At 40.9% G+C, this 21,454-nt stretch overlaps 1 protein-coding gene across 1 annotated transcript in view; it reads left to right on the forward strand.

Annotated features, from left to right (window-relative positions):
- Window positions 1-581: 581 nt before the first annotated feature.
- The window catches only part of tspan18b (tetraspanin 18b), a 32,366-nt gene continuing 11,493 nt past the window's right edge, over window positions 582-21,454 (forward strand). The window contains exons 1-2 of the mRNA XM_032523884.1: window positions 582-913; window positions 19,623-19,706. Coding sequence (XP_032379775.1) covers window positions 19,704-19,706 — 3 coding nt within the window. The 5' untranslated portion in view covers window positions 582-913; window positions 19,623-19,703. The remainder of the gene's footprint in view (window positions 914-19,622; window positions 19,707-21,454) is intronic.

Consider the following 21,454-nt stretch of genomic DNA (forward strand, 5'->3'; position numbering starts at 1 on the left):
TATTTTTTGTCTAGGAGAAGTAATTTACTAAAGTATCTGCTGGTTGCCTGGCAACCTCCCAGGTGATGACTGATGACAAGACTTCAGGAAGTTTAGCTAGCTAGGCTACTGCTCCCCTAGCCTAGACATGCACATAAACCCTAGGTACAACTGCCACTTTTACTTTGGGTGTAAGGGGGTAATTAGTGCGCTTCATACCTGTTGGTAGATAGACATATTTAGATAGAGCTAACGTTAGGTTAACTGTTTCCAGTCTTTGTTAGAGTAGCCATGCTAAAATAAGCTAGCTAGCTAGTTAACTGTCTGCTAAGGATCTTCTCCGCTACTAGGTTACGTTTAAACGTTGGTTAACGTCGGCAAGAACGCGAATACGCGTTATTTTCCCCAAAGTGATGTAGGCCTACTATTTTAATCTGAAAACCAATTTAGTATGGCTCTTTAATGAAGGAAACAAATCCATGATAACTTTTTGGATACGTTATTACACATAAAATGTATAATTTCTGCAGCACCAAGTGTGCGTTTACCACTCCAAGTATTACCGGCGAAGTGAGTAACAATAGAGAAGGTAAACCGGAGGCGTGTATGTGTCGGAAGAGAGTCTCCGCCCTCTAGAGCAGAGCAGGCTGCTGAGCCGCTGCGCTTTCAGTGACTTCACTAAAGTGTTTGCAAACCACTCTCCCCTCAACACTGCGTGCTTGTCAAAATTGGGATCGCAGATCTCGGAGCGGTGGATTTTATTAGTTGGACGCTGGGCACAATTCTCCTCCGTGGACATCCCAGCTGACGGGCATTTTTTGTTTCATTTCGATACTTACCTCCAGCAGTTCCAGGTTTCTCAAATCGTCCTTTTAGTAACATTTCGCTGTGCAACGATCTAGTCACAGACAGAGGTACTGAGTTCCGCTTTGAGGTAAGAAACGTGTCGCTGTTTTACAACTAACCTTAGGCTACAAATGTCCAACTGAAATCTGTGTTGATATGAATAATCACATCATTCTGAATCTTTCGCTTGTTTTCGTGAGTGCTATCGTGACGGGCTTAATATTTACAACAGCTTGTCTATAGGCGATGTGGTGAGCAGTCTTTGATTTCTGCTGACTTTGTTGCTGCAAGTTACATTTTCTTCTCAGATGAGCTGCAAAAACACATGTACAAACACATTGAAAGAGAAATTAGAGCTCATTACTAGTTTGATTCGTTTATCAAGCTTTTATTTAAACATTTATTTCTTCAGCAGTTAACATCAGGTCAGGTCGGTATTTTTTTCCTTTTTGGGACTAAAACAGACCCGTGCACAAACATTAAATATCCTTAGGTGACTAAGAGTAACTTGACTCAGTTTGTGAAATGTAGTAAATGTACAGTCTACAGATAATAGTGGGTTATAGCCTACTATATGAGAAACCTGACATCAGGGGGAATCCGGAGTGATGTGTGTCAGTCTCCAAGCTGGCATCCTTCCCACGGGGCTCCAGGCATAACCAAGGAGGAGGCTCTCTGTGTAGATGTATGGGGTCACCAGATGGATGTCTCTGACGGCGCTACCCTCGCTGTAGGGCAGGAGTTCACTGTCAGTTTGCATTAATCAGAGGGATACATCATCCAAAACTACCTCATCCCGCTCTCTCTGTCTCATCTCCACTGAAGCGAACATGACACATTCAAGAGCCCTGAAAGACAGAAGTCAATACTTCGGAGAAAACTGTTAACATGCTTTATTGCAGTGGTACTGAGCATGTGACTTTTGAGTGAATTCGGGGGGATTTCATCATTGGTTGACTCAAACGTTTTGGACAGCTGAATTCAGAGTAAAAAGTTAAGTTTTTACTCATGCAGACAAAACTCAAACATGTGTCTAGATACAATAACAGCTGGAAATCAGGTCATAAACAGATTGGCTCCAAGGGACCCATTAACACACACCAGTGTCCAGGTGCATCGTGCTTGTGCTGGATTTTCTTGCCTTGAGTAAAATTCAGAGCCACTCACTTATGGCTCTCTGGCTCCCTGAGGCTGGTACAGTGTGTCAGGAAAGAGAAGACAATAATCATCGTGTCCCACAATCTGGGACAGACTGAAAATTCAGCTCCTGTCTTGACTAATTAGCTGGTCTACGATACTGCTGCATCATGTAAAGATTTCTTGTCTTTCTCTTTTTCTCTTTTTGTTCCAACTGTGTTTTTTCCCTCCCAAACCCCAAATGACTTGGAGCTAAGAATTTGTAGAAAGAGAAGCAGACAAACTGGAAACAGAGGCGTGTTTGTTCACTATGTTGTGGGTGAACATTTGTCTTGTCAAAGAAAAAGAAACGGTAGTATTGATGCTTTTGGAGCAGCTGCCAACACGGATGACTAAACTCCGCCAGAAGCCTTTCTCTCCTCTGCTTGATTCACACAAGTGTTGGGAAATAGTTGTTTTGCAAGTGATGTCTGTGGGATGATTACAAATGCAAACATCAGGGTTTGTAAACCTACAGTGTAATTTATACAGGAAATAAAGGTTGGTAGCAACAATGTTGAAAGTAGCAATTAGGAGGGAGCATGTTCCAATCTCCTCCGAGCCAAGCTGGCATTTATTCCTCCTACAGACACAAAACACCTGGTGTAAGAGTTGCCCCTGGTGATCAGTGCACTCATTTTAATAGTGGCTCTGATAATGTGTTGCTCTTAATCACACATTTGCAGTGCCAGCAGTGAACAAATGTACAGCAAAAACAAATTATTAGGAAAGTAAAAGAAGTGTGAGATAAAGACTGTGTGTGTGTTTTCAAAAATAGAAAAGTGTGAGTTTCAGTGTATGGCAGCTCCTGCTGAGAGATACTGGGTGACTGACTTGATGCCGCCTGCCCTGGCAGAGCCCCCCTCATTAAAAGCCTGAAATTAATCAATCTGCAGTTTCACATGGTTGGGTGCCTCCGATTTCTGTCTCTCTGCTCCTTTCACACTAACACTTTCACTCTTTCTCTCTTTTCTTAATATCGGCTGATGTGCCTGCAAATGATGCTGCATGCCTTTTCGGTTGGTCATTTGATCACTGGTCCTGATTTCACATCCTTGTTTCATCCCGCCTCACTACAACCTGCTTCCACCTCTGCTATCTGTCTTCCTCAGTGTCATCTCATCTATTATTTTTTTCTTCCTCTTGTCCCCATCCTTTCTCATCTTCCCTGTCTTCATTCTCTCTTCCTCCAGCCTACGATGCACATCTGTATCCGTATCAATGGTTTCAGAGCAGCAAGGCTGGGGCAAAAACGAGGCTGGGTCATCACTCTACACTCGCTTTCCCCTGTATCAGCCCCACTATGGCAGCAGCGGTCCGTAGAGAGCCTGGAACTAAATGGAGTATCTATTGGCTCAATGAGAAAATTGCTTTTTTCGATTGCTAGAGGACCCTTCATTTAATGTGTGTGTGATGCAGAGGCCTCAGCTAGTAATGGGTTCGACATCTTTGTTGTCAGGAGACATGAGAAAATGAAATTTGCTTTACAGCTGGCAGAAATAATTTACTCTTAGAAAGGTCTATTGTTCATCCGCTGTTTAAAAGGCATGAAGGTGTTTTTTTTAATATATATTTCTGCACTGTGTTTTGTGAGCGCTGAGTGTCCACACACTTGTTTGGTGTTGTCTGCTGGAAGCAGTTTTAGCTTATGGTCATGTTATAGAAAAACTACTTGATTTGCTGCCTTCTTAAAGCTGGATTTTCAGTTGTTTGTTAAGAGGTTATGGTAAAGCTACAAAACCTACACCATAGCCGACATGCGCCCCCTTTAAAAATACAACTACATGTCGGTCTTAGTTTTTTTTCATGGCTGATGTGAAAAAGTTGATGTATTGATAAAAGCAAAATGTGACAAAGATAAATCAAAACAGTCATAGCGAATTAATTAATCATGATTTACATGAAGTGACGTATGTGTCCGCTCACTTTGGCTGTTTTTCTGGAATTTTTGTGATTGGGCTAATTATGTTTTCTCTTCCGAGTTTCTTTCAACTTATCCACAAATACAACTTATATAGATGAGCTATTTGCTTTTCTGCATGAACATGAGAGAAAATGCTGTATGATCTGGGAATATTCACACATTAATGCATTCCTTTGACCCTTGCGTGTCTCCATGTGCATGGGCCAGGAAGTAGTGAATGACCTAAGCGAGTTTTCCGAGAGCAGGAAGCTGAGGGGCCCCTCTCTGCTGACGCTTCCTTTTTATCAGGAGGAAGCAGGCCGGCTGTTTGTCCTCAACCCAAGAATTCTTTGTGCTTATCTTGCATACACCCTATTTCCCTCAATAATGGTTGTGCTGAGCAGGTAATGAGGTAAAAGGTATGTATTTGACAAGCTGGGCTCGGCAGATAGCGGGCTTACGGCCTGGTAGGTGCTTAGTTGAGGGTACATTCAGCTCCGTCTTGGACTGTTTGAATCACATCTATCTTGAAATCCCCCCAGCCATCCTTTCCTCTGCATAATGTTTTTTAAAACTAATAGACCGTGTCACTCAGGTGTCCATTAAAGGCTGCTGCTGAGGACCCGCTGGTCATTACACAGAGCGAGCACACTCAGTAAATCCCTGTGCCTTTGCTGAGGAGTTTCTTCATCACCTTGTGCTCTTTTCATCCTCCAGATGTAGTCAAAGCTCAGAGAGGAGCTTAGGCTGGCCGGGGCGTCTGGCACTGATAGGTATGTGACACGGGGCTAACTTGTGGGGAGATTACCTGCCTGGCTTAAGCACATCTCTGATCCGCTGAATGATGCAGAAGTTTGAGCACATTGCTGCCTGAAAGAACATGGAACAAAAGATAAGGCCGAGCACCCCGAAGCATTGTGCTTTATGTGTATAAAATGGAGGTATTTGTTTTTTATTTGCCAGATGAACAGCCAGTTCTTTACTAAGTTCACACAATAGGAATGGGTTTCATCACTCTGGGTTCAGTGTTGGCACACTGGGCAGGCAGAAGCTGGGCGTTAATCAAGTAGCACCAGGGAGGAAGAGCTCCTTTTATGGATGTGTTTCCCACACTCACTGCCTAACACTAGAGCTTTTCACTATAGATGGACATTTTTGAGTTTTAGATAAAGAACTCTGTTGTGACTTCTTATTTCTTGCATAAATTGTTTGTTTATTGTTTCTTGTTGATTTCAATAAAGACTCAATGTTCAGATGAATCATTTATCAATACAACGGAAGGATTGTACAATGTTTGTGAATCACTGCAGAAAAGAAGAGTTATGGAGGATCTCTTTTATACTTTTGTGGTACAATGTTATTATGTAAAATTCTGTTTCAGTGTTCTGTTTCACAATTGAAAGATGTAATCTTAGGCTTTAGGTAACCAAAGTCACCAGTTTTCACAATTCCCTAACCTTTTGTAGACCAAACAAGTTATTGATTAATCGAGAAAACAATAAGCAGATACAGAGATAATGAAATAATTGTTAGCTGCAGTCCTCTGAAAACCTCTGTAACCTACGGTTGCCCATAAACCCTCTTTCTGTGTAGATCATTAGGGAGGTTTACATGTACATTTGCAGAAATATACAGTATTGACATCAGTCTTCACTGATAAGGAGGCACATTTCTGGGAATAAAAAAACAGTGTGCTTGATTTTGGGCCACTGTTTCTGCTTCTCTTCGGCTATTTGTTTGGGGATGGTACTGCGAGCCGAGCTCTACTCAGATCTGTTTTTTCAGCCTCTCCCTGTGACTCATTGGGCCTAATGGTTCTCTCGTCTCCTGACTCAGGCATTTTTTCCTGATGAAATGGGACTCTCTCCCAGCTTCTGGTCTTTCTCTTTTTCTGTTGCCCCAGCCACTGTGTCCTAACTCTCTTCTACTCCACCCCTCGCTCCTCTCTCTCCTTCTCTATTCCCAGGTTTTCCTCCTCGAGTGCTCCTGCTCTTTCCATCTACATTTCTGGAATAAGAGAATATAGCTTTACACAAATGCCCTCATTAGTCATCTGGGGCTTTTTTAATGTGTCCTCGTTTATTACATGTTCAACTCTATATTTTTATTTCCTTTGCCCACAGGGGATCTAAGCCCCTGTTTATTTTTAATCACTGATGATGGGCTACACAGTATGTTATATGGTAATTGTTACCCACAAAATCAAACACACACTTGCTCTCACCACAAATTAATTTGGTAATGTAGAGTTCACAAATTATTGTAGGGATGGACAGTATGTTGGTAATGATGACCCAGATAATTAGCCTATTATGATTTAAACAAATTAAATGCATGTTGGGTGTTGGAGCTGGATGTTAGCTCATTAACTCACTTTCTCTTGATTGGTAGTTGTGATATGAAGTGATGGTGCAGTTACATCACATGTATGGACACAAGGAGGACTGTTAGCCCCCCCCAGAAATTAACTGGAAAAGGGGTTGTTTCATATTTACTATGTATGGATCTCATATCTGGTTGAATCTAGGTTAAATATTTTGCATTGAACACGTAAATATGGCACAGAAAAACCTCGGTAAGCAGAAAAGTATTTTTTTACTTGGAAGTGAAGGTTATAAACTTCAGTAGATATAACTGGGCTAATGTGATTCTCCTTCTTCCTGCTTGCGAAATGATTATGTGCATTTGTATTAAACTAAAATGACAATATGAGAGTAAGTACACTTTAAAAGGCCCCAGCATTTTCTTTCAGCTGGCTGCTTTTTTCTGCCTTTGAAGCCCACACACCTTGTCCACAGCACTGCTCCCTGCAGCTCCTGTGGGATAACAGCAGTCCCTCCTATGGGGCGAGACGCGCCACAGGTCTATCAGACAAATGGGCTCCCCGTCAGCCTTCGCAGCAGCATAGGGACAGATCAGTGTTTTATTAAAAAAATACAATTTCACAGCGGGGTCCAACTTGTACCTAGGGAAACTTGGGGAAAGGGTTAGGCTAATGATGTCTCTCCTGCCAGGATCATACGCCTCTGAGGTAGATGCTTTTGTTTAATTTCAGCTTGTTAAAGAACAGGAACTGAAAATCGTTCGAGCTTATAAACTAATAGCAGTGTAGGTGAGGGCCATCTGTCTGTTTGCATTTAGAGCTTCTCTTGTGGTTTGCTTTGCGTGAGTGATAATGTTATCTCAACTGTGGTTATGGCACATAAAGTCCTGTGTTGGGAGACAGGTGTTGCTTTTTTAGCAGGATTTTCTAGCTAGTGTTTCTTTGGTGTCATTCTGTTTATAGCCTACAATCACACCATAGGACCACATGTAGTTGAAAAGTGAAACACAAAAGGGGTGCTGAACTACTGACAATGTAGCCTTAAAGCCAATTGAGGTCGTTCAAGCGAACCCGGTATCCTCCGGCGATCCAGACTGGTTTGTGTTAAGATTGCAGTGGTGGTTCTTGGACAACTTCCTTTCATGTTTCTCTTACAGTAGTGAATGTACTTGTCTTCACAGCCTCTGCATGTCTGACTGAATAATAGCCTTTGCCTTTTAACAGTAGATCGACTGTTCACGCTGTAGACAGTTATTTTTACTCCTCAAAGGGGAAAACAATTAGACAGCGAAGACTGAGCGCCTCAGCGCCTCATGATTATTTGATGGCGCTTTATGAAATTTTTAGCCCACCACCACTTTAAAAGTGCGCTCCACGACACTGCATTCCCGGGTCGCTGCACTTGAACACGGCCTTTGTCCTTTGGGCAAACAGTCGGTCAATGCCAGCGGATGTGTTACGGCCACAAGCAAACCACGGAATTATTGTGCAACGTGTGCTGCGTTCAGTAAATGCAGTGGCTCAACTTTAACAAGGAATTCTTAAGAAGCTATGGTTTGCTAAGAAGAGAAGAGCAAAAATGGAAATGAGGATGTATTTTCTTAGCTGAAAAAATGTTAGTGCTACTAGTTATTAGGGTAAACACATGCACACCAAGGAAGTATAATCCTCCCTTCACTGCATCTTTTCTTTGAAGCTTAGGGAAAAAAGAAAATCCACTGCATAGGGAAGGTAGCCAATGTTTAACTATTTGAAGGAGTTTTATATTTTCATGGAAATGTACTTCAGTGCGTACGTTTCTGACAGTAGAATCCAGGGGTCACCTTCACATGTGTTTGTCAGAGATAGCACAGGCACGGCAGGTGTCTCCGCAATGTGAAATTGAATTAGCTGTAGTGTTCATTGATTTAAGTGTACAAAAAAAAAAGAGTACAGATGCTTATTTTCAGTGGAACATCAGGTGATTTTGGATAGCTTCCTACTGATTTTTCACCTGTCCCATGTCAGGACAACAGGACAGCAGCAAAGTCATCCAACCTCATCTTGACCACCTGGGTGTAACACTCTAAACATAAGAATACAGACAGCTTAGGCATTTCTCTAAAACTTTTCTCCAGGAGAAACAGGCCCAGCTCGATTTTCCCGATAATACTTGGCAGGAGTCAAATCCCATGTGAAATGCCTCAGCACCAATGATGAAGCCAAAGTGATTTTGTGGGTGTCTCTGAAAACCCCTGGATGTCTTCTTAACTGGTGGCTCAGCTGGTAGCTCCAAAACTGGTGCTTTCATTTGACGGATGACCAAACAGGATTTCACACAGATAAAACTGCTTTTAGACCACTTTCTTTAATACTTAAATGAAATTGTGTCTCAGTCAATAACCGGACATGATCTCATTTGATCTCCCCACATTAAAATTATGCAAAAAGGAAACAATGAGAGAGGAGAACTTCCAAAACCACTTTCGCTTATCTCTGCACGCCGTTTGGAATTGGACAAGCTGCTTTTTTATGTAATAAGGAACAGATGTCCAAACCTTTCTTATTCAAAACATCTCTGAGTGAGCTTTCCATACATTTGCCACATCTAGGGCAACCCCCACCTCACACAACCACCACCTACGCTTGGTAAACCAGTCTATTCTGCAAGCTTTCAAAACACCCCCTTCATATATTTATTCTGTTGTTTTTGGCCTGAACCAAAGGTCTGTTGTGTTTCCAAGAAGCTTGAGACTTTGCAGACAGTTAGAGACTTTGCAAACTTAAAAAATAAAACCTTTTAATATCTCATACTGTAACTCTGCAGCTCATTATACTGAAAATTGTCTGTAATCTCCACCTGCTTTGTTCATATTTTCACCATTTGGTGCCTGGTAACAGAATCGCATGTGGGGAAAATTAATGACTTGCGTCTCTTCTTTGTTCCTACATTGTTAGTCTGGTCTAAATAGATATTAGCTTTTTACAACATTCATCCATAGCAATTTGATGAATGCTGCTTTAATTACCGATACAGGTGATTAGAACTTCACTCACACAGGCTTGAACTCTGTACGTGTCTCCTAGACAAGTCAAAGAAAGATAACATTTTTTGTCACATGCAAATGTTTAAATAAGCAGAGGAGCAGTAATGTGTTTCACTATAAATATCCCAGCTGTGGTCACTCCTGTGGTCCTGTTACAGCAGTGGAGAGCACTAAATGGACTGTTTATTTATAACTGTTAGGCTGCGGTGGGCTGATGGAGATATGCTACCTCGCTAATGCTTCACTGCATACTTAGGTGCATTACTTAGAATTTCATCACTATACCCACTTAATACTCAAGACAGCATCAGCGGCATCTGCTCATGCAAAACAGTTGTCATCAGCTCCCAAGAGTTGAGAGAATTAACAGTACGCTTGCTATTCTGGACTTGTCATCTGCATGTCCTCCATGACCAGGTTCATCAAGAAGCTTCTGTATCACAATGGTGGCTGTTTTTCATAGTTTTGTGTGTTTTCAGCCGTAAATCAAAACCAATTATTTTAGATAGGTTTGACCTCCCGGTATTGCCAGTGTTTCTCTGACCACATTCATCCCCACACAATTGTCTCCGATCCATCATGTTTTGTGGTGTAAACTTATTGACTTGTGTTTCTTCAGGGACTAAATCTTGGACTGCCTCCAAGCAGCTCAGTTTCCATCCTCTCCCCATCTTTCCTCTGTCTCCCATAAATCAATGTGATGTAATTACATAAACTCCCTTTCCCACAGCTTGGGCCTGGAGACAGAGTATTTTCAGAGAGAAAGTGTTTCAGTGTGGCCAGTTAACCTTAACCCACTGGCTCCCACAAGTGCAATGTCCCTGGCTTGTGAAAGTTTAATTTTGGCCTTTAAATATCTGTGTTTGTAGAGTTTTTTTCATTGGTAATGCTTGATGTTTTGCATTGTTTTTTCCAAGCAGCAAGGCGCAGAGTGGAAGTTAACTTTCTCACAGCTGGTACTGACTGTTTACATCTGGCTAATACACTCTAAGCTCAGCAGATTAAATCTCATTTCTCTGAGTGCTTTTTGTGTCGAGCCAAGCATGATTTCTCCTGACGTCTCCCCGCTTGTGGCTCCCTCAGCCTATCGAAGGAATGTTTCTTAAAGCACTCCTGCATTTTCACAAGATTAGACTATGGAAAATGTCAAACCTTCTTTTTCCACATTTCACTCTCTCTTGGCTTCCTCTTTGGACTTATAGGCAGGATATCTTCTCAAAGGATAGCTTTCAACTCCTTGTCCGGAGAGTACTGAGCTTAGAGTGAACCCATGTGGAAAGGAGTGTACCTTAAAGTTTTTGGACCGGTTAGAAGTCTTTCTCGCGGGGAGACCTCTAGCTCACCCAGTAAGAGCGTGCACCCCATATAGGCTGAGGTACCCACCTTTCCTGTCTACCCACTGACACTCTTAAATAAAGGTGGAAAAGCCCCAAAAACAATCTTAAAAAAAGAAGAAAAAAAGTCTTACAAAAACACAGTTTACAAAACCATTTTTTTGCCCTTTATGCAGGAACACATTTCCAGGCTATTTTGCCATTAGTGAGAGCATATTTTGCATTTTGAGCACTGTGAGAGAAAAAAAGCATGTCATTTTCACTGCTGCCTTCCTCTGTGATGTTGTGAGTTTGTCACAGCTTGTTGCCTATCATCACCACAGCCGCCACATATAAGCTGACATACAGTAGATGAAGAATTCGGAGGGGTTTCTTTGGCACATGTTTAGCTTTATTAGGAGGTCCCAGTGTGGAGCCCCTCTGGGCTAAGGAAATGATCCAGATGCAGAGCTTCTGGCTCTCGTAACCCAGTGGGACACCTGCCCTACTGCTCCTGTACAGCCAAAGACTCCACAGACTACCATCTCCAACTGTTATAAAGTGCTGTTCCATACAGATTTTCACTGCAGCTTGTATAATACTTATTTGTTGCCTTTCAATCATGTAATGGAGCACAATTATCGCCAAGTTTAACTCCACTCAAACAGCCTGTTCCCTCAGTTACTCCTAAATACACTTGAATATAAAGTCTTTACAAATCCAATTACTGCAGTTTGGATTGTTTCATCAAAGTGAATCGCCCTGAAACTGACATAATCTATGACACAAGACTTGTTTTCTTCCCAAGGGTTTGATAGATTTCAAAACCTGCTGGAGAACTCAAACAAATACAACATAACATATTTTAGCAACACAATGCCGCTAAACTAAGGAGGAACCAGCCAACAATTGTCTAAATTATCAAAAAATACTGTTGTCTGAGTGATTTTAGTAGGTGTATACATTCATTTGTGCTTATGTTTGTAGGTGCTACAGAAAACAAACTGCAAGTTAATGCTAAAAGCCTAGTCTGTGTGTATAGTGTTAGATAACATACATTTTCCATTGGGGGATTATAAATTAGACGTACCTTCTGTATTACTTAATAAATTGAGGCACAATAAATGATTTAGCCTGCACATAATTGCTTGTATAAAACCAAAACTTTATAGATTTATGTTGTCAACTCATTAGATGCGAGGCTGCAATCAGCAGGGACCTCCTGATATGAAATAGTATTTATTCATAAGATGCTGACTCCATATTTCCTGCAATTTTTTAAGTGTTACAGTAAGGAGTAGGTCTGGGTGGTGGTGAGAACGCATTTTATATAGTATTCAATTTAGTTAATTGATAACTGATTAAAAATAGCCACACTCAACACATATAGTGTGTCTGCTCTTTTCCCCTGAAGATGAATGTTTTATTTCTTAAGAGTGTATTGATTTCTAGGATGTTTGTGAAAGTGGTCTACTCTAAAACACTGTGGGAAACTCCCAGGTAGTTTGTCTTCTATGTGTTTTGGAAATGTTTTGTCCAGATTAAGCAACATGTTGGCAACAGGTTGCTTCGTGTCTGTTCCTCCTGGGCTTATCTCAACATGTTTCTTTAAAGAGACTTTGGTTGTCACACTGCAACAATTAACATTGCCATGACAAAGTTGTGAAATCCAAAATACGACCAGACCTTGGTTATAAGCTTGGCAGAAATCCTGCCATCTTCCTCCATGTTTGTTTTTGTAAAGTAATGTGACCCACATGTTTATACTCATAAACAAAGGAAGGAAGTGCACTGTTGTAGCTCAGGCTTTACAGTGTTGATAAATATCAGCAAAAAAGAGGTTAAGTCCCTCCCCTTCCGGTGGACCTCATGAGACATTATTTCAGAAAGAAATGTACAGTAATGAATGGGGAGAGACTTTTTGATCCCATTTAAAATAAGCCATGAATTACACATATGATGTTTGTCAGTTTAAAAGATAATTTTGCAACTGAAGAAAGTATGTTTGTTGTATATTTGTTATAGTACCGCTTAGTTTTGTGTGATACCACTCAGAGAACTACAAATCTTGTGTCACACAATTTACGTCATCTTGCTTGATGCTTGGCGTGCTCGCTTGCTAGCTAGTTTAGCTTTGTTCCACAACACATGTAATGTTATCTTACCTGATGTGTTTTATCAGCAGAGAAGGTCCGTTGCTTGTGTGACTAACTTTACATTCCGGTACGAAACACACAGACGTAGGAGCTTCAGAGAAGTGTCATCCATGCGACTTTGAATTGTTTGGAATCTCTAAAACATATTTTTACAGTCCTATACTTCAACAGTTTTAATACAAAGTTTCTTGACTTTCAAAATTATCCTTTAAATTGACAAACATTTTATGCGTAATCCATGGCTTAATTCAAACGTGACCTAAAGGTTATTTGTCTTTTCCCATTCAATACTGCATATATTTTTCTCTATGAGGACCAGATCTGCTGGGCCTCCGATTTTTAGCTGAACTGATGTCGTAACTACCAGGCAGCGATCAAAGTGTCCCTCAGCCCATTTTTGGGTGATATTGTATGTTTCGGGGATTTACATTTCATACTAATCCTTGTTGTGTCATTTTTTTCTCTTTTTTTTGCATGCCATGTGATGTACAGGCAGGTGTTAAGCGACCATGGAGCAAAATTCAGTTTAACAAAAGCAAAATCACTGCTTTGGCATATAACTTTTTTTATAGAGGGAGTTTTGCTTGTGGAGGAATCCAAACTCAAACATCCTCCACTGGTTTTAATAATCAAAATCAGTTGCATCTGGTCCCACTGAGCAAAGAGTATGTTTCTACTTTGTGCGTATCTTCTGCATTGGGATGTTTGCCGCATTGTTTGTCAGCACACTAAACAGCTTTAGGTGTGTTCAGCAGGCAGAAGGATGAAGCTGAGGGCATGTAAAGGACACATATTAACAAGTACAGGTAACGTTACTGGTATAGGACAGTTCCCTTTGAAAAGGGCTGTGGGGTTGTGATCATGGTTTAAAAAATGGTCTTTGTTACAGAATCTGATTTCAACAATTATACACAACCCACTGCTTTATGGTATGTTAGCCAAATTAGAAATTAGGCCTGTAATGTGTTTTAGACTTAGACTTAGACTTAGACTTCTCTTTTTTAAAACGTGTAAGTGGCTGGTTTGACTTATAGAACTTGTGGGAAATATAATACCATATGTTTAAGTACAAAATACTATAACAAGAAAACGTAGACGCTTACAAGCTAGAGGTGGAGAAGTCAGTCAACTAGTGAAGGAAAAATTACCTGGTCCTGGATGAAAAGAAACTATTGAAACTATTGATGATCGAATTCAGAACAAAATAGCAAATTAAGGCACCAGTGGTGGAAGAAGTATTCAGATACTTTACTTAAGTAAAAGTACTAATACCACACTGTAAAAAACTGATACAAGTAAAATCCCTCCATTGAAGATGTAATTTAATTAAAATATGTACTGTAAGTATTGTCAGAAAAATGTACTTAAAGTGGCTATTTGTAACTTTCAGTTTGTGTTGATTCTAGTGACCGCTTTGGACAAAAGAGGCAGTGTTTTTACCACTCCTGCTATGGTGCTGTATTGCTCACTGTAGATTACTGAGTTAGCGTTATGGGGAGGTCTATATAGTTGCAATGAATGTTTTGCTCAACCAAAAAATCCTTCAATTACAATAAAAAAATAAGCAAAAGCAATAACCAAAGCGATGCAAGAGTTTGATGAAGCAACCAACATATTAATATAGCGCATTTAATGAAACCCACGGATGCTTTACACAACGTAACGTTGCAGGGGGACAAGGGCAAAGAAAATAGTAAGCCAATTCAAACTCGGACTAAAAGGAAAACAACTGCACTAAATGGAAGGAGGACGTTATTTAATGTAAGTGCAAGTATTAGTCATAATTACAACAGATAACTTCTAAAATAACATTAAAATACAATTAGACCTATATAAAGTAATCCCCTGCTTTCTTTTACCTGGCTCCACTGGCATACACACTGGCAACGCTGGCTTTTCTGGTGTTACAAAGAAATCTGTGACCCATCAGAATGTGTACTCAATGCAGAATGTTCTGTCAATCAACTAAGTGTTTAATCTTCTAATCATTTTAGCTGTACTTGTAGGCCTATATAATGGTGGGGAGTTTGATTTATAATAAAATATTGTATTTTATAAAATACATGAAAAAAAAGACTTAAGTACAGTACTTGAGTACATGTACTTAGTTACATTCCACCACTGAAAGGCACCTATCCTCAACGACAGCCAACCAATTATAGTGACCAAAATGCAAAAAGCCCAACAGAGATTTGCTAGATAAACTTGAAAGTTTTGATTTTGGAACTCTTGATCAGAAAAAACAACCAATTTAATTTACCTTGAATTTACCTGAAAATGTGACAAGCATTTTTCCCAATTTCGAGATATTTTATAGACCAAATGATGACTAAATATCAACCCTGAATGAAGACAATCATTTGTAGCAGCTCTAACCTAGCCCTGACTTTTTAAGTTAATTTAATTGTCTTGTCTTTCTTCTAATTTGACTTGACTACAATTGTGGTGTGTTGTCTTTTGTCTTAATGTTTGAAAATCCTGAGGGAAGACTCTGACTTCCTCTTTTTGCCAGAAGCTTGGATCTTCATCTCAATGTTTTCCAAGTTTGAGTCTCTGTAAACTGTGTGATTCTCAAGATTTACTGGGCTTTAGAATTTAACTTGCATAGAAATGGTTATTATTTGGCTGCATCGTAGAGCCCTTGGGTTGGGGAGTCTGCAAACAAACTGGTGAGAGTTTAACAGCCCCAGCCCCCTCTGTGTATGTAGTAATGAACTCTTACCTTGGCTTGGAAGGCTGCGCTGCTGGTATCCTTGCTGTGTTTTTGTAACCCTCACTAAAAAAGCCTTGCTCTTAATTGTATCCCACGGGGCCGTGAGCTCTCAGTATTCACATATGATCCTCCCTCTCTTCCAACCTTAGCCCCGTCATCACAAATGGATAGGTCTCTCTTTAATCGCTTGACTTCAAAGCAGCGTTGTGCTGCCCTTCAGGCCCCTGGCTCCTCAGAGACCAGGGGGGGGCTAGCCTTTGGGGCCTGGGAAGTAGGGTGAAAGTGTGGGGGTGTACAAAGCAGCTTGTTAAGTTGGACAGGAATGGGTTAAGGAAAATAACAACAAGTACTTGCCATTGCTGTTCTTCATCATGGTGTCACTAGAGAAAAGTTGGTGTTTTGTAATTATAGAAGCAGATTGAAGAAGTTTGAAAGGAACTCACCGTTCTTTTATGAGGGCATCTTTGTAGAGGCGAAAGATATGGCTTCTGTCTGAGAAACCTGCTACAAAGAGAGGAGGCCTGGCTAATGTTTGTCGCTGACTTACCAAAGAGGTGGACACAGTGTCAGCTTTCATCACACATCAAAATAGCACCCAACGCGTTTCCAGGGGCTGCATTCTTCTCCGGTTTTCATTTAGCACAAAACAATTACTAAACACAGAATGACTGCATAATGAGTTTAATCTGCATCTTTAGCTGGAATAATTGTACCCTGCAAATGAGTGAATACATTTTTTCTCGGTGTGTAACCCGAGAGCACCCACTGTAGTGCTGGGAACAAAGAAAACTGTGGGTTAGCAGCTGTGGCTAGAGAGGCAAAAGTGAGTAATTAACTGAATGATGCCCTCTGATCAGAGTGGGGATCTTTCTCCATCATGGTGGTTTATCTTTATCTCAAGTGGTTGACTCACACTTTTAGATCAATAAATCCAGATGGGGTAAGTAAAGCGATAATTCTGCCTCAGTATTGCCCTCATACTGTATATATGGAGATATATGGCTTCCGGCAATTACCGTCTTTCTCATTGCTTTCATATTATCCCATGACGTATATGGACTTGGACTTGCTTAAAGTTCACCAGGGAGAGCTGACATTCAGAGCTGTAGACTTTTTAGAGAGTGTGTTTTTTTTAAAGGTTTGATTCAAGGCGTAAAAGGACCCATAGGTCATCATCTCTCAATTTGCCGGTGCCTCTACAGCTTAGAGGTTTGCTTTTATCAACACTTGTGAGAAATTGAGGTCAAACAGTGTGAGTTGTAGATGGAAGAATTGTCACTTCCTCTGTTTTCCTGCCCACTTCCTTTTCCCAGAGGAAGTGTCGCTGATCAAACTCCCTGCTGTTCTCTGACCTCTGACATTTCAGTCAAGGTTTGGCTAGTGGATTGGCAGGATGAAGAGACCAATGGAAGAGAAAACATTAAAGACGAGTCTCTAGCCAATAGTGCATGTACAGTATAGTAAAGGTTGGGGTATGCTTAAAACAAAAGTTTGGGCCACATGATGTCAGATTACGTTTGAATACAAATATGTTCATGGCTGTTGCAAACAGCCGCCCAAGAAAAAAGCCTGCGGTCAGAGGGGCAAGAAACAAAACATCGTACAAATGGAGAAAACCATGCATGCTGTCTCATCATGATGTTTTACTTGTACACCTACAAAGTAGTGTGTGAAGAGTAAGAATTAGGGATTGAGAGAGAAGTTGAAATCCTTCTACACTGAGTCAGACCCAACCTGAGAAGACCTGAGGATAATCAGACCGAGAATTCCAAATACAACCCGAACACAGCTCTGCAGCAGCTTGAAGTCCTATTTTCACCACCTGCACCAACAACAAAACGTTCTGCAAGTAAAGTCATTTTCTAACCAATGTATTATGAGTGAATCAAATTCTAAAAAAATATTGTCATCTAATAGCATAAATTGTTTTCATAGTCTTCTGATTTCCTAAGCTCTTGCATGATTATAATGTACCATACGATCAGAGCTAATACTGAGCTCGGATCTAGCCCGATCTACCTGGGTATCTGAAGTATTAACAAACAGACTCGAGACCTGCAGAGACCCAACCCAAACTGATTAGACTGAGTATAATTTGGACCTGGTCCAGCTTGGGTCTGCAGCCCCCAATGTCCAAAGTTGGACACTCTTTGACAATCGGAGGAGCAGTTTATTTGAAGCCTACTGACTCTTTTATTCCTCCTTAAGGCTACTACAGTTTCCTCTGCTGTCTCTTTTGTGAATTGGACTGGGGGGATAACTACAGTACATAATGTATGTGGAAGCACATAATTTAAAATGTGCTACTGTCTGCATAGATGTTAGTGATGCAATAATAGTGTCAGAGCCTGAAATATCAGCAAGGGTTAATCAATTAGGGGCTGCCTTGATGTGCAAATTGCCCACAGTGCTCGTGAGCTTAAATGTTAATGACTAGTTGACGAGAGAGAGATATATTTAAAAGGAAAGCCATTGAGCAGATGTAGATGAAACCTTTTCTCTAGTGTTGAGTCGTTCCCCGCTTTGTTGGACCCTCAGCGGCCTGGCCTTTTTAGTCTCCCTTGAGGGTTCGTCCTATTGTTGTGCTTTCTCAGCCGTCTGCGCTGATCTCTCTTCTCACCCCCATAACCGATTCAGTGAGGCTCTGCGATCCTATTGGTGCTCCATTTTCCAGTGAAATGGTTTCCATGGAAACCAACAAATAATGCAGGCCCTCACCACTGTTGCTCTCCAACAGCTAATAGCTCTCTAAATGGGTTCAGGAGAGACACCTCTGCAACAGGCTTCAGGGTAAAATTTGACCACTCTACTGCTCAGTACCAGATTACAGACATGAGGATGACACTTATTTACCTATCTTGTGCTCTTGTAATAGACTGAAACAAAATGGAAAGGGGATTACAGTGTGGTGTTGCCTGGGGATACGTTTGCTAAGCCATATGGTGAACATTTTGTAAATGATTCTATCAAACAGGTTCCATCTTTTGGCTTCCCTTGCATGTGTAGCCACTGTGGAGATGTTATTGATTCCCTGAGCTTGTGCTTCAGAATTCATGGCTCTGTGATAAGGGAGTGTATCATTCCAGTGCATCTCACCACTTCTCAGATTTGTCTATTTCCTCACCAAGGTTTTGATTGCCTTTTCTAGATGTAATCAGAGCCCTTGTATTGTGTATGTAGGATTGTGTGTTGCTGTCACTGTCTGTTAGGTTCTGCATCCTGGTGATTCTGATGTCTGCTGGCAATATGGTGTGTCGGCGGGATGATGTGGCTGGCTCTACCAGCCAGAATACTCCTGGGATATTCTCCATCCCCAGCCCCTGTCAGACTGAGAATGCCCTGCCTGTATTTCAACATCTAATGTGGCAAGAGCTGCATGCTGTTCATGCCTCCGTAGGCAGCTCTCGCTATATTTGATGCTGTAGTTGTCTGTGCCAGTGTTTTGAAACTGGCTCCAAAGTATTGTCATTCAGAAACATACTGCTAACTATTTTTGCACATTGAGGTTGGAATACCAGCAGTTTAATTGGCTCATATTGCTATATTGTTCATTTCAGCTGGGAGACACTTGTGGCAAAGCAGTTTAGAAACAGGGAAAATGTTTAAAGCATTAATGCTCATTAGACACAATTGTTAGGAAATGTATCGTTCACTGACCGTTCAAGCCAGCAAGTAAGAAAGCAAGGTATTCTTTCAGTGAATAATGATGCATGAGTTCAGATACCAAACAAGGTAACATTGGAAGCTGGATGAGGAGACTGTGGTGAGTTGGGTCTTCTAATAAAAGATAATTAAGAGAGAAGATACACACATTTAAATACCTCAAGGCAGATATAACACAGGGCTGGACTGCTACTATTAAATGCAGTACCTTTTATTTTTATTCTTTTCTTGTTAGTTTTGCTTCCAGCTGAAAAGTGAAACATTCACACATAAAACACTGATGCAGTCTTAAATTAGCTTGCTGCTGGAAGCGAGTGCTTCATACATAATAAATGCCAACTCTGTCATTTTAAGTGTCCTAGAATATTTTTGCATTTTATTTAAGCGTTGTCTCATTCTGCTTAAAGGAAATGCACACACCAAGACAAATGGGCCACTCTTCTGTCTTCTGTCCGGTGCCAGTTTATTAATTTCATTAGCTCAGTCCTGACCTCTGCTTCTTCTTCTGTGCTTCTGTCCAACAGCCCATGAAAACAGGAGAGGAGAGGGAACCGAGAGAAGTCATCAGCGTCACCTGAACAAAGAAGAGGCACAAACAGATACACATGGTATGGTATCATTTTATCTATAAATGAAGCACACATGCTCTTAAAAAAGCCAAAACTTTTACCTTCAGTGTGAAACACATTTCTGACCTTAGTTTTCCCTCAGCATCTGTAATATAGGGGTGTTGCAATGAAAGATTTCTACCAAATCCAGCAGTGAATCCACTCTAGTAGACACATGTTAAACCAGCGAGAGAAACAGCAGAAAGAACTTGTTGACACACTCTCTTCAGTAAGATACTGACAGCACAGGCTCAAAGCCATTGTTGCTGTCAACAGGAGGTGCGGTGCTGGTGAGAGCTGGTGCAGAATCGGGTGGTGCGAAGAGGCAGACAAGTGCTTTTGTCCTTTACCCGCCACAGAAGGCCAGCACTGGTCTTTGTTAGTCTCTGATTTGCATTGGTATTTGTAATATTAGTATTCCAGGCACGGCTGAGCAGCAGACATGTATAGATTGAAAGGTTAAAGGGGAGTTTAGACCCAGACACATCAGCTGTAATCAGTCATAGCACATAACCAAAAAGCAACCAAGCAGACATATAGATGTGTGTTACATATGCAAGTGACATGTAAGATTATAACCAGATTCTTTTTTTCATTTTTTAAATTGCCCCTATTATGCTTTTTGGCTTTTTCCCTTTCCTTTTGTGTTGTATATCTTTTTTGTGCACGTTATAGGTTTACAAAGTGAAAAAGTCCAAAGTCCACCCAAAAGGGACTTTCCATCTCCAACAGAACACCCTGTTCACAAACTGCTCCAAACAGCTCTATCGTAGGCTAGCCTTTACTTCCGTGACAAACGTGTGTCACTTTTTAACACGCATTATAATGCTCGTCTATCTGCTAGCGTGGCACGCCCTCATTCTCTGCTTCTGACTGGGTAGAAGTCCTTACCTAGGGTACTGTGCATGTGTGACTCCCAACAAAGATGGAATAGAAGTGTGATGTCTCACTTTGTAGCCAAAACGGAGAGCCCAACACACAGGGTGAAAATAGGAGCTGCAACAATTTTGTTTTTTGAAAATCAAACCATGTAAACCTTTTCTCATATAACCTCTAAATACAATTATTAACCTGAAAATTAGCATTATATGAGCACTTTAAGAATTAACTTAAAGGATAATAATTGTTTTATCCTTAGTTTTAGATTGTACTCACCTAATGAGTTGCTTAGATGTGGGACCACAGCCACTTTGAAAAAAAAAAAAAGTGGTCAGACGGATAGAAACATGGAGACCATACCTGCTTGAAACAAAGGTTAACAAACTTGATTGGGGGAAAACTTTCTAAATTACTACCCAAACTGTCAAGTTTAAACATCCAATGCATTTTACAGACCAGCTTTCTGGTACAGCTACCATAGTACAGTTTTCCTGTGCAACAAGGGATTTTACCAGTACTTGGGTGCTCCCTTTCAAGTTTACAGTAACTCCCAAATAAATTGGTTTAGATAATGTGACTATACTAAAAAAATGAACTGTTAGAACTGATTATGATGACACTGTTTAAAGGTCCCATGGCATGAAAATGTCACTTTATGAGATTTTTTAACATTAATATGCGTTCCCCCAGCCTTCCTATGGTCTCCCAGTGGCTAGAAATGGCAATAGGTGTAAATTGAGCCCTGGGTATCTTGCTCTGCCTTGGAAAAAATGAAAGCTCTGATGGGCCAAGCTGGAATCTTGCCCCTTATGACCTCATAAGGGTTGCCTCCCCTTTCTCTGCTTTGTCCGCCCAGAGAATTTGGCCCA

Source organism: Etheostoma spectabile, chromosome 8, assembly GCF_008692095.1.
Source record: "Etheostoma spectabile isolate EspeVRDwgs_2016 chromosome 8, UIUC_Espe_1.0, whole genome shotgun sequence".
Taxonomy (NCBI): Eukaryota; Metazoa; Chordata; class Actinopteri; order Perciformes; family Percidae; genus Etheostoma; species Etheostoma spectabile.